A 13815-nucleotide genomic window follows, 5' to 3' on the forward strand; every position below is an offset into this window, starting at 1 on the left:
AATCAGCACAGAAATAATTAGTTTTCACGCCTGACTATCTCTGACTATCCCTTAGGAGCAGCTGCATTCAGAGTGGGACAGCTTGTTGACTCTGTTTCAGTCAACAATGTTGCTGTTTAGCTGTGAAGAGGAAACCAAAACCACTGGTGCCATAATCATCCCTGTCTCTGTCTCACTCCGTGACCCATTTCTGTATCGTCTCCCTGATGCTCAGCTGTAAAATTACAGAACAGACCTAACATTTAAGGACACATCGGTGGAGTTTCAACAAAAACCGGATGCTCGTCAAGGCGTTGGCTTACAGACACTCACATATCTATACTTTCATTTTTGTGAGGACCGTTAACTCGGCCCTCTCCTAACCTTGACTGTAAAACCAAATTAAAAAGTGCTCGTAAGAGAGATTCAAACAAAATCTGGAACACTTAAAAATTATGTTTGAAATTGAGTGTCAAGGTGAGAAATCTTAACAACTCCATTAAGAGCTGATTTTTCATCTGTAAGGTCAGATATAATAATAACAAATACTGCTTCTCAGGCACAAATGCACACAGACAGAAAATGACAGTATAAATCTGCCGCATGCCCTTTCAGACATGATATAAGACAACAAGTTAGAATGACAAGCGAAACAGAGACAGAGGGAAAAAAATAGTTATGGTTTTTGTTTTACTTTGTACAAAAGAAAAATGGATATCCCACCCATTTCCTGCACTATGCCTCACTCTGTGGAATAAATAACTGACACACACACACACACACACACACACACACACACACACACACACACACACACAAACAGAGCTAAACCAAATTGTCTGGTGTTGAATGATGCGCCCAGATTCAAGAGTATCAACACGGCTTCCAAAAATGTTTGTGAAGCGGGGCCGGTGTCTAGCCGCACACTGCTTTTTGTAACTGAAAATGGAGAAATGACAAAAGAAATCGACTAATAACTGAAAAGGTACAGCAGCAGTATCTCTCTGTGTGTCACATCTGAGCAGCTCTGCATTTACTATTGCGGGTTAGACCCCATCAAAGGTGTCAGAGCAGCAATCAACCTGTCACGCTTCCACTAGGGTGTTCAACAGACTGACTAAACACAATTTGGACCTCTTAGAGCATCCAGTGAATGTGAGTTGAATTCATACTGGCTAGACACCCAGACTTCTTATGTCTTGATTAAACCCTGCTTTGGTTTTTCAGCCAGATGAACTCTGAGGTCAGTGTAGCTCTTGGATGAAGCACTGACCCCATTCCCTTTTCTGTACTGGCTGACTCTTATCCAAAACATTTGAGGTTTTCCTGTTAGTAAGATACTAAAATGTAACACATTCATGTCAAAGTTTATCATACAAATAGAGCATGTGATGTATTATAATCTCTCTCTTGCTTTATTTAAATAAATTATTGTACTGTATGTTCTGTTACAATAGATGTTCATATTAAATTTGGCCGGAGTCTCAAATAATGAGGTCAGGCTCAAAAATCTGTGGTTTTCTCCTACTGGATCAATATGATGTCATTTACAGCACATATCCCTAATATGGTCGCGTCAGGTACATAAGCTCCACCCGCTGTTCTAATCTTCTTGTTTATGACGAGCAGCCAATCAAAAGAATTCTGGTCTAAAAGGCAGCTGAAGGGTGTTGAAACAACTTATTTAAGACAGAGGATGAAGTAAGAGGATGCACCAAGGCACAGTATAAGATATATAAAGATTATTTCTAAATGAATCATGGAAAGCTACTCTAGTCGAGTCTAAGAATAAAGATATGGAACTGTTGAATGAGCTGGGAATTACAAGCCCCTTTCAAGTTCTTTAATTAAAACAAATAAAATAAGTCAAACAAGCTCTTTAAGCGTGATTGCACAACAATCAAAATGCACAGAAGAGTGGAACCACTACGAACTAGTGGAACCAATAACTCTGTGCAGACATTAGGGTTTCAACAATCCTGCCCACTCTACTATGGAAAGAATGAATGCTAACAGCTTTTTGTGGGACATCAAAGGTCTAGGAGGACCACTGTTACTGATATATCTCTGATGATGGAAGCCGTAGTATCATCAAGTTAGAGTGACTGTCATGTTTCAAACACTCTGTGCTATAAACACTTCAACAACACTGCGGAGGAACACAGTGATGTATTCCCAGTGGCATCCTCATCAAAGTCAATCATCAGACTGCAGTAACTACAAAACCACATCTCCAAGGCTCTTTCCAAACATCTCTATGTTGAATGGCATTGCTGTTTGATTAGATACAGGGGAGAGATCGGAATGAGTGCCCCCGCATATTGATCTACAAATACAATAACACAAAAACACAAAAATGTGTACTTGAGGCACTGATTCAGGGACACTTATTTTGTGGTTCCTCAATATTTTATTCTAAATACTTTTAGTTCTAAAAAACGCACATGTAACACACTATCCTCTCTTTCACCTGACTGCCTGTGCAAGGACTAAGTACCTCTGTTTTTTTAAAGGCCGCTTCACGCTAACATTGACTCCATGGGGAGCAAAGGCCTCACGAGGACTAATGGAACAAAGCAACAAAGTTTTTCCTTAGATATTATATAAAAGCTGTAGCAGGGGATCAGGTATAAGAGCAGTTTTGCAGGCAGCATTGCATAACTGATACAACTGTCTCGAATGAGTTAAAGGGTATGTATAACACTGTACACGTTTACAAGAAGTTACATTTCAAATGCTAGTATAACATGTATAAGTCAAAATCTTGTTTTTGGTAAACAAGATTTTTTTCTATATCCAACTTCCATCAATATCATGGGATATATCCTGGTTTTGAATATCATCATCAACAACAACAACAATCTTTATTTATAGAGCACATTTAAAAACCAGCGGTATACCAAAGTGCTTAACATAAGAGACAGAGAAGTAACACGAGTATTATAAGGCCTTAGCAAAGTATCAAATATACTCACAGGTCAATGCCACTAATACACAGGGGTAATATAAAATGCATATCAAAATAAAAACATAATAAAAGCACAAGCCATAAAAAATATGTATAAGAAAAAATAGAGTAAGTCTAAGAGTCAGGTGCGAGCATTAACAAGCAGGACAGGCGAGATTAAACAAATAGGTTTTTAACCGTGATTTAAAAGATTGGATAGAATCGGACGTCCGGATCACAATCGGAAGGTTATTCCACAACTCTGGTGCAGCCAGGGCAAACGTCCGGTCACCTCTAGACTTCAGCCGAGATCTAGGCTGCACCAAGAGTAACTGAGTAGATGATCTTAATGCTCTGGCAGGAACATACGATTTAAGGAGTTCCTTGAGGTGGCTCGGTGCTGTGTTGTTGGTCATTTTAAACGTAAGCAGCAGTATTTTAAATTGGATGCGGTATTTTATGAGTAGCCAATGCAGGTCAGCTAGAACAGGAGTGATACAGGCAAACTTCCCAGTTCTGGTCAGAATGCGTGCCGCAGCATTTTGGACTGTCTGCAGTCTATGAAGGAGGGCAGAAGGAAGACCAAAATAAAGTGAGTTGCAGTAATCCAGCCTTGAGGTCACAAAGGCGTGGATGAGCTTTTCCAGGTCCTTATGCAGAACATACTGCCTAGCCTTAGAGATGAGACGGAGTTGGTAGAAACTAGATCTGACTACAGCTGACACTTGTTTATCGAGTTTGAACGAGCTGTCAAGCAACACGCCCAGATTGCTAACAGTGTCAGAAAGGGAGCTGGTAAGGGAACCAAAGGCTTCACGAAGTTGGCCACGAGGAACGTTGCTGCCAAATACCACGATTTCAGTTTTCTTATCATTTAGGATAAGAGAGTTTGCTAGGAGCCATTCTTTGACCTCGCGCATGCACTCTTGGAAACAATGGAAGGACAAAGCAAGATCATCATTTAGTTCAAAGTAGATCTGTATATCGTCAGCATAGCAGTGGAAAGCGGTGCGGTATTTCTCAAAGATTGCACTTAGAGGGAGCATATACAGTGAGAAAAGAATAGGGCCTAACACAGATCCTTGAGGCACACCACAGCAGACAGGTGCAGCGGAGGAAGAGCAAGTGCCCAGGTTGACAGAGAAGAACCTATTGGAGAGGTATGATTTAAACCAATCAAGGGCAACACCTTTAATGCCTACAGTATGCTCAAGCCTCGCTAATAAGATGTTGTGATCTACCATATCGAAGGCCGAGGATAAATCCAATAAAACTAGGACCGCAGAGCGTCCATTATCAGCAATTAGAAGCAATTATCAAGTACAAATTTAATGTATGAAATTGAAAGTAAGAATAAAATAGGAAGTACAGAATTTTGTTTCAGCCCTGTATACCATGAGGAACTCTGAAAATGTTAAAAATATGAAGGTTGAATTTCTCTCTATCCTCTAGCTTGAGGATCCTGTGCAGTATCTCAGCTGTTCTTAGGACTGCGCTCTTCTGAACAGAGATCTCTGGGAGTCCTAGTGCTCCGCTTCCCACTGGGACCACTGTTACCTTCACCCTCCACATCTTCTCAAGCTCTTCTCCGAGCCCTTGGTACTTCACGAGCTTCTTGTGTTCCTTCTTCATGATGTTGCTGTCATTCAGTATGGCTACATCTATCACTATGGCTGTCTTCTTCTGTTTGCCTAACACCGCTATGTCCGGTTGGTTAGCCATCCCCATTTTGTCCGTCTGTATCTTGAAGTCTCACATGATCTTAGCTCAATTATTCTCAACCACCCTAGGGGGCGTCTCCCATTTTGACCTCGGGAGATGTTTCTGTATACTATGCTGAACACTTGGTTATGGCGATCCATGTATGCCCTGCCTGCTAGCATCTTGCACCCTGTTGTTATGTGCTGGATTGTCTCAGGGGCATCTTTACACAGCCTGCACCTGGGGTCTTGCCAGGTGTGGTAGACCCCAGCTTCTATGGATCTTGTGCTCAGAGCTTGTTCCTGTGCTGGCATGATTAGTGCCTGTACTGTCTTTCAGTCCAGCTTTGTCCAGCCACTGGTAGGATTTCTGGATGTCAGCCACTTCCTCTAACTGTCGGTGGTACATACCGTGCAAGTTTTTTATCTTGTGGTATTATAGGTAATTTAAGGCTATAAAACTGATTATGATTCAGACAGATGATTGGCAACATGATGTTTTCTATGCTATCCATTCTTAACACCTTGGAACATGCTTTCTGGTGCAAATTACAGTTGAAAGTCCAAAATTACACCTTCCTTCTCCAATCTTCACACTCTGCAAATCCATCCAGAGGGCCAGACTCTACTCTTTGATGGGTTAGTTCAGACCTGCAGGCTGTATGTTCAACAAAGTTAACAGAACACTACTCCAGCAAGAAAATAACAATGGCGAACTGCATCTGTTTATTTATGATTTAAGAGCTCTCTTTGGCAGTCAGGAGCTGTGGTTATCCCCTTTTAACGTTAAAAGCCGCTCAAAATCTGAATGGCTCATTCAGAGACACATATTCTGATCTATGGAGAAAGCAAAGAAACTTTCTCATGACTTCTGGGCCTCTAGACACAGTGGGGACACTTAATTATGTTCAAGAACAATGAGAGTGGATTTTGCATAATACAGTTTGTCTCCTCTGAAACATCATTAGTATAATGTTTCCAGCATCGCTCTCTCATACACACACACACACACACATACACACACACACACACACACACACACACACACACACACACACACACACACACACACTTCTGAGAAAAAAACAACCCAATCTTAAAGTCTGCTAAGTCATTTTCTCCACAGATACAAATAACTATTTATGATCAAGGAATAAACAGACGATGCACAAATAGTTTTATATGAAACGCCTCAGTCCTCATTATTTGCTCCCACTTGGATGTTTCTTTCTCACTTTCTGTTCTTCTCCCTTTTCACCCCTTTATTCCTACGCAGCCCTCATTGCACCCTCTACTTACTCAAACCAAACCACATCACTTGAACCTTCGTGTAATTAAAAAACATGACATGTGATTATGAAATCAGGCTCTCTAAGAGAGGACTGGCAAATGTTTGGATTGTAGCCAAGTTATACAAACCGTGACATATGTGATGAGTGTGGCGCGCAGATATGCTGAAAACAGTAAAAAAATAGTAAAAATAGGGTGTTATAAATGGGTCAGTGCTACACAGCTTCGCAGAGCATGATTAAGAAAGCACGGGGGGGGGGGGAGATATGTGGAAAGTGCGGAGGAGTCAAGTCTGCTTTGGAAATAGATAACAGACTTCATGAGGACTGAGTGTTTGTTAATGCTTTTTGCTTGTTGTTTTAAACTGAGTTACATGCACTCCTGGTTAGCCTGCAGTAACAGCTGACAGCCTGTCTCCTCTTTAATGACCCTACAGTCTCAATTTGTGTGGGTCTGAGTGTGTGTGCATGTTCCAGTCTTGTGTTTTGTGTGTGTATTTGTATTTCCTACCTTCAGTCTCTGAGGGTGCGGCGGCCTCAGGTGAGAGAGTGTCTTGGCCCCAGTCTCCTGTACTGTAGATCTGCACTACCAGGAGTCGCTTCAGTGAAACCAGGTCAGCATCTTTGAGCCCCATCTCCAGCTGATGAACAATGCTACGGCCTGGCTGGCTGGTCACCAGAGTAACCTGGGGAAGCAGCACAAATATTGCTCCCAGGAGCACAGACATAGACATTTCATTAGGTTTCCAATGTCAAGGGGCAAGCTGACCTCAATGCAACACAGTGCAAAAAAGTCATCAGGCTCAAAAAGAACTGAGAGGTGCCCTCTTAATGCTTCTTTAAACCACACTGCACAATATTCTGGCCACTACTTGTTTTATGCGCCGACTGATGAGAATGACATCCATGCCATTCACACTACTTCAACTCAAGTGTGCTGCAATTAATCTGTGATGTCTTGCGATGATGTAACCCATTCGCTGCTCTTCCACAACCACACTACACAAACACTATCACTTTTCATTAGCAAGCCACATTGATGTTCTTTGCCACAACTCTTTTCCAAAACCTTTCTGTATTTGAAGTGTTCCAGCTGGTTTTATGAAGGATTATATCAGAGTCACAGGACACAGCAACACCACAACAAAGCATTCTTTATGTCTGACAGTGCTGTGTCTGTTGGGAGTTTGGGGACATGACATGCAGTAAATTACAGTTACTAAAATGAACATGTGATGTCACAACCACTAGATACAAAACAATGTCAGCCCAAAAGGATAGTGGTACATGCATACTCAACTCTACATTTAAAGACACTCTAAAGGTGTATGACTGTATGTACTGTATCTCTAAGTTTTTGTTATGTGTTAAGCCTCTTAACACTCATTCAAGCATATAAAGGCAACTAACTCAAGAGCTGAACCTGATAAACGACCTAAGAGATACAGCTGGTCCTTGTGTTATTCGATCTACAATTCACTGAAGCCTCATACGAACTAATTTCAGTGGAAGAGTGGCTGTCAAGAAGCCAATCCCAATTTAAGGAAGGGAAACAACTAGAAAAGACTTAGATATGCTAAATTACACATAAACTGGTTTGAAAATCAGAAGCAACAGCTGATAAATCCACATGTTTGGTTCAAACTATCGTCAATATTTCAGAAGAAGGATAATGATAGAATAGTGCCTACATTATAGGTAAAAACATACCTTGATGGAAAAACATAAAACTACTACTATGGACTACTATCAGTGATGGATTAGCATACACAGAGCCTGAACCTCAACATTATTGAGGTAGTGCCGGAAAGAACAGAACAAAAGTCAGCCAACATTAAAAGAAGACTTTTGAATGTCCTTTAAAAACCTTGGAAAAGTATTCCTGAAGACTACTTCAAGAAACTGCAATAACACTTGTCTGAGACAGTTCACACTGTGTTATAGAACAAAGATGGTCACATCACACACTAACTTTCAAGTTGTTAGAGTTGCATTTCTGTATCTCTATTTGCATGTTTCAGTAAACTACCTCGCATTTGTTTTACAAAAACACAAAGAAGTGAGGGCAGTTCAACATTTTTGCACAATACTGCACCTTGACAAAAAATATTTTAAAAACTGTCTCTTTGCAGAAATCCTGAGCTAGTCACTCATCTGAGTTTATTAATGGCTTTTCATTTGAAGATGATGTGAAGATTAATGGCTTCCCCTCTGAATGACCTGTAATGTTGGGTTCTGTATGGAACAAGGTTTGAGGGTCTTTGTGAGTAACTGGGTTACTCAAGATTTCTAGAGAGAGACATTACTGCTGAGATTTTCAAATGTATTTGAGCACCAAAGCAGATGCCTTCAGGTCCTGTTATATTCAAGGGAAGGCGGTATTCTACAGCAGATAAAACTGGAAAACACAACAAAACAATCTAAACAGATAAACAGCATCACAGCCCAAGAGGGAAAACATGTCAACTCGATTTGGGAGCGAGCTATCCCTTTAATTTATTTTTTTTCTCTAACTGAGCTCTCATTATCTGTAAATGAACAAAACTACTGGTAATACGTTTTAAAATGTTTTTACTCATCCGTTATCTTTTTAATAATGAAGATTTCGGCTGAACATTTGGACTAAAGACAGCAACTTAAAATAAGCAGAAAAATGTGATCATGGGAAGAGATGAAATTAGTTTTCTGTGTCATTTACATGCCTAATGGGGGAAAAAAGATAAAATAATGCTAGGCTGACATTTAGCATTCTACTGAATCACATTAACAGTAGCAGGAAATGATGATTGTATTTCGGTTATTGATGAGAGCTGCTCTCGGCTTCCGGCTGTTTAGAAAAAGTGGATGGAAACTGCTGCTCAAGGAGAACACATGCATGCATTAAGCGTCATGTATCTGAATGAAAACATGCATTGTATTGGTGGGCTAGCAAGGCACACACTGTTTTTTCCTTCACTGTCTCCTAACAGCGTTATTCATATCTCCTACCCTTGGAAGCAGTGGGTCTTAGTGCAATCATCTGTCCAGTGCATCATAAAAAGCTGGCTGGAATTTACAAAATCTCGTCAACAACCTACAGCCTGGTGTCCAGAGGACACAATGTTCAGCAGCTACCAAAGTTCTTACTGGCTGACTGCCGGCCTGACCCGTACATTTAACAAATTAGATGTTTTCAGTGAGCTGAAAGCATCTAATTTGTTAAAGTGAGAGTGAACACATGCCATAAACTATCACTTGGTGACACCAAAAATGTTTTCTGCGGTGCGTTATGAGCCTGCATGTTTTTGCATACCATTAGCAAAAAACATTACACAACATTAATAGAATTGAACGGATCTATGAACTTCAGCAGCAGATATGAGCTTTTAGTGAAACTTGTAATGTTACACTTAACTGTTCAATAATGAGTCAATACAACAGGATACAAGAGGATTTACTTTTTGAAACTGACTGCACGAAGCTCACTAAGGAAACTGGCTTCACTATTTCGTACACTGGCGTTAAGTACCTGATCCGATTTCCCCTTCAAATGGGGAAACACTGAAACTACTAAAGCTTTTTGCGATGTCCTCTTTCTACAGAGATGGTTCACAAGCAGATAAATAGTAGCTCTTTTGCTCCATTTCATATGTGGACAGGCTTATTTTAAGTGCACTGTTTCATATAAAACATGAAGAGCCATTAGCAGAGGGTTGTTAACAGAGACATGCTAATGAGATTGCCTTGTTCAGTCTGTTTTTTGCAGCTGCTTAATACACTGAATTGGACCTGAGGACAGCTCATTTAATAGGTATGAGTGGAACCTCTATCTTGAATATCCAAAGGGGATCTATTTAGCGTGAGCTGGTCTGCAGCTGAAAAGATTATCCTTGATAATGAAAATGAAGATAAAGTTTAAAAAAAAAGAAATCCAGTGACAACAACTGCAGAGAAAGAAAAATATGTAAATGAAAAAACATGAAAAACTGTGCCTATTATTCTCCTCACAGATCTAATTGACAGTTCAGGGGATGGAAAGAAGTAATTTACCTGCCGCAGGTAATGCTTCGGTTTCGATGGAAATTTCTCAATGTGTTCCCCTACTTAGAAAGCGCTGATGAATCTCATAAAGCTTTTATGATCAACATGCTCCCTGTGCCTCATAGGGGATGTAGCTCAGTGGTAGAGCGCATGCTTCGCATGTATGAGGTCCTGGGTTCAATCCCCAGCATCTCCACTTCTGTTGCCATTTAGAACTATTTAGACTCAGATTTCTGTGCTACAAAGTGGAATTTGAGGACAAGAAACACGATTATGGTTTAATGCTTTGTATTTACTGTAACAGTTACCAGGGTACTCTTATACCACAGATCTAACTGGCTCTCTAGCAGTGTGTGTTCAGTATAATCGATCAGCACTTACAAACCTACTAAGCAATTTTTTGAAAATAGTAACTGAAAGAGCCTGTTAACCTCTTTGTGCAGATAGTTAGAGGCTTTATATGTGTTTATTACTCCACTAACCATCAGCAAAGTTAAACAGGCTGTGTGTGACACCCTTTCTAAAAGCTGTTTGCCAACTGTAAATGAAAACCAAAGTTAAATTATTCACTAAAAGTTACAGAAGTGTGTACGGTGTTTGTGTCTTCTTTCACTATAAAGACAGAGCTTTCACACATGTGTGTTTCTTTGGAAGATGATCAGGATAGTTGCTCTCTGCTTTGTACTGTGGGGCTGATTCCTAAGTCAATGGTAAGAGTGGTCTCTGAGAGGAGCTCGCTACCCAGTCCCTGTGACTTGTACAAATGTGCAGTTTTACATAGAAATTCATTTCTTGCTGTGAAGTGTCGCTTCTCACCTCCACAGAGATGTTGCTGCCGGCCTGACTGCCAGCGCTGGTGTGTCTGATGTACTGTTTAAACTGCTGCAGACTGTCCAGCACTGCCTGTCGCAGCAGATCAGCTCCCGCGGCTGCTCCTCTGATACAACCTTCACTTGGAATAGACCTCAGCTCTTCAACACAGGAATGCAGCCTGGCGAAGTTACCACGAACTTGCTAAAATAACAAAAGTGACAGGGAGTGAAAAATGGATAAAAATGGGAGATAATGTGGATGACAGAATGCAAAGCAGGAAAAGGGCTGATATTTATGTATGAAAGAAAAAGCAATTATAGGAGAGAAATAATGTGTTTTGCACTGCTTTCAGGAATATTACACTTTTATCCATCTTACCACAAGTGGCAATAGACATTCCCGCTGCCTGCTGACGGCATACAGGCTCAGTAGAGGTATCCTACAGGGCCCATCCAGACTAGAGGCCAGAGACAAGAAGTTGTCGAGAGCATCGCAAAGAACTGTGCGGGTCTCTGACCATCGGGGCGGCAGCGCCTCCACAATTAGGACCCTGGCTGGTTGTTGTGGGAACGACGAGGACCAGAAAACCAAACTTGGAGAGTTGGAAGAAGCTGCTGCCCTCTTTCTGCTCTCCATGATAGCCTGCAAACCACAAACACAATGCTGAAGGAACACATAAAGTACACAAAGACAACAAAAGAAAAATGTAAGGTCTCTTCCCCTGTAATGACAATCACCCTTAGGAATTAACAAGATTCATTAAATAAGTACATTATCTGCAGTCCTAATCATCAGTAGGGAAACTAGAACAGAACAAAATAAGCAGAATAAATGAGTTGTGCTGCATATGAAAATATGTAGCGAGAAACTAGGTTATAAATCAGTCCATTCTTACATAACTCAGGGCTTTCCTTTAGATCTGAGGAGGATGGTGGGAAAAGAAGTAGTTGAACACTGAAAACATAAGAATATAATCTGAAATGATAACACAGCCAGCTCTGCTGCTCTCAAATGTTCACTTAATCAGAATCATGTTACTATGCTGGAATAAATCATAAATGAAAATATGTAAAACCAAAATGGACAAAATGGAGCATATAAAGAAGACTAAAGTAAGCAACGCTAATGTGTCGAATGCTCCAAATACTGATCAATTTTATCACTGCTGTTTTAAAGATATGATACCGGCAACATGTTTAATATTTTAGAACCTTTAAATTATCTGTTTTGCATAACCAGCAATCCAAAACGCAAAAAAACCCCCCCATTATAATATGAAATGTAGTAATTGACAGCTGGGAAATGGGTCTTTGTGAGGGTGACTATGCACATAAGCACAATTCCATGCTTGAGAAAATAAAACCCACTTAAAAAAGGGACTACAACACATTTGAAAAATATCAGTACCTCATTTTTTCCTTTTGCATCCGCATTCGGGGAAAACCCCCAAACATATCCTTGCAATATTTCCTGTAGATTTCAGAGGGGTAGATGACTGAACAGTCTGAACATATATATTTTGTAAGAAGGGCCATCTGTGTGGCTGTCAAAAGGAAGCAATCAGTCATCCATCACACAGGATGTGCCCAAAGGGTTAAAGAGGGAAACCCCCTAATCTTTCTATAAACAGTTACTCCATCAGAAACCCGTCATTATGGAATATATATCTGCAGCATCGTTGTCTCCCTTTACTGACACACAGCTACTCAGCTGGTTGTTTAATTTCCACAGCTTGTTGAGTGCAGCTGATGGCATTTTGTTGTGTAGTTTACACATAAGGGACTGTGACGTGAATTTCATTTTAAGCAAATAACTGATTAAATTGCTGAATTAATTGCTGTTTGTCAAATATGAAGATTTGATCATTTTTTCAATTCATTGTAAACAGAATATCCTTTGGTATGGCACTGATTGTTATAGTAATTAAGCTTTGACTGGGATGTGCAAATTAGCACACTATTTGACTGATATGTTACAAAATGAAATTACTCTGAGACATAGGATAGATCATGTCTATGTAAAACACACTTAAAAACCTGAAATAGTAAAGGCAAGTCATAGGCCTGACTCAAGGCTAAAAACAGAAGCAAATACAACAGATTTAGAGCCATTACTAGAGAGCTTGGAGTGGACTTATCAGGGCAAAACCATTGACAGAAATAATCCCTCAAAGGCTGAGCTCCGAGCACTCTTTATCATCCCGGGTCTTTTAATCCTGTATCCCCAGGCCCTGCTCTATTGTTGTCTTCAATATAAAGGGCACATTGTGTAAATATGTGCATTGTTTGATTGTGTGCCCTTTTCATCTACCTCTGACTCAGTTCTCCTCTTCTAAGCCAAATTCTGTGCTTCCCACCACCCAGATCAAATATCTTTCACCTTCACACCTTGATCTTGCATCACCTCTAAGACTACTGTTCAAAGACAAATAAATGTAATCAGATTCAACCCAGTAGCTAAAAAAATGAATCCTTTTGCCACAGGGGTTTTGGGTTGGTTATTCACTGACCTAAAAAATATTTCAGGCATTACTTAGTGGTGTGAATTTAACATCACACTACAGTGACACAAACACATCTCTTTTTGTGCAGCTTTAATAAGCCAAGCAGTCCATACTGCCTGTGGTCATGTCTTTAATTAAATGATTTTGACACAAATAATAGGTGGCAAGAAACATTAATTTATTAGTATTTAAAAACTAAACACATGTAAATTAGATTATTCTTAGATTAGAAAGCTGTTATATTAATTTTAGCTAGGATTAGCAATTTATACCTTGCAAAGTTTAGCTAACATTACCTTGCTGAGTTTAAGTTCCAACTTCTCTCAAAATAGCTTCTGCTGGACGGTCTGTTATGTCAAGTAGACAGGTTAATAAAAGTATATAGAAAAGAGAAAACCAACAAACTTTTGCGATACAACATGCACAGGCTCTGCTTCTTATCAACAAAATAGCTAACCTAGACCTGAGAGTTAGTCGGTTAGCATGCTAACGTTAGCTAGCTAACAGTAGGCCTGTAACCTGAATCCAGAACAGCTTCAATACAAAAGGGCATAAATAACATAA

The 13815-nt window shown here is 40.1% G+C and overlaps 1 protein-coding gene and 1 non-coding gene across 7 annotated transcripts in view; one reads left to right on the forward strand and one right to left on the reverse strand.

Annotated features, from left to right (window-relative positions):
* The window catches only part of m1ap (meiosis 1 associated protein), a 56284-nt gene that overhangs the window by 42374 nt on the left and 95 nt on the right, over positions 1–13815 (reverse strand). For 2 of the 6 annotated variants that reach the window (XM_085451562.1, XM_085451557.1), the window contains exons 1-4: positions 13548–13806; positions 11127–11390; positions 10752–10949; positions 6427–6601 (exon numbers count right to left, since the gene is read on the reverse strand). In XM_085451562.1, coding sequence (XP_085307688.1) covers positions 6427–6601; positions 10752–10949; positions 11127–11384 — 631 coding nt within the window. In that variant the 5' untranslated portion in view covers positions 11385–11390; positions 13548–13806. Of the gene's footprint in view, positions 1–6426; positions 6602–10751; positions 10950–11126; positions 11391–11643; positions 11703–12155; positions 12196–13547; positions 13807–13815 lie in introns of those variants that run through there. The other 4 variants (XM_085451558.1, XM_085451560.1, XM_085451559.1 and 1 more) reach the window with 4 other exon arrangements.
* Positions 10060–10131, forward strand: trnaa-cgc (transfer RNA alanine (anticodon CGC)). The gene has a single exon. It is a non-coding gene; the product is annotated as a tRNA-Ala (tRNA).

The sequence above is a fragment of the Copadichromis virginalis genome, linkage group LG3 (genome assembly GCF_057382275.1).
Source record: "Copadichromis virginalis isolate Kocher_CV1m ecotype Utaka linkage group LG3, C_Virginalis_male_GT1.1, whole genome shotgun sequence".
Taxonomy (NCBI): Eukaryota; Metazoa; Chordata; class Actinopteri; order Cichliformes; family Cichlidae; genus Copadichromis; species Copadichromis virginalis.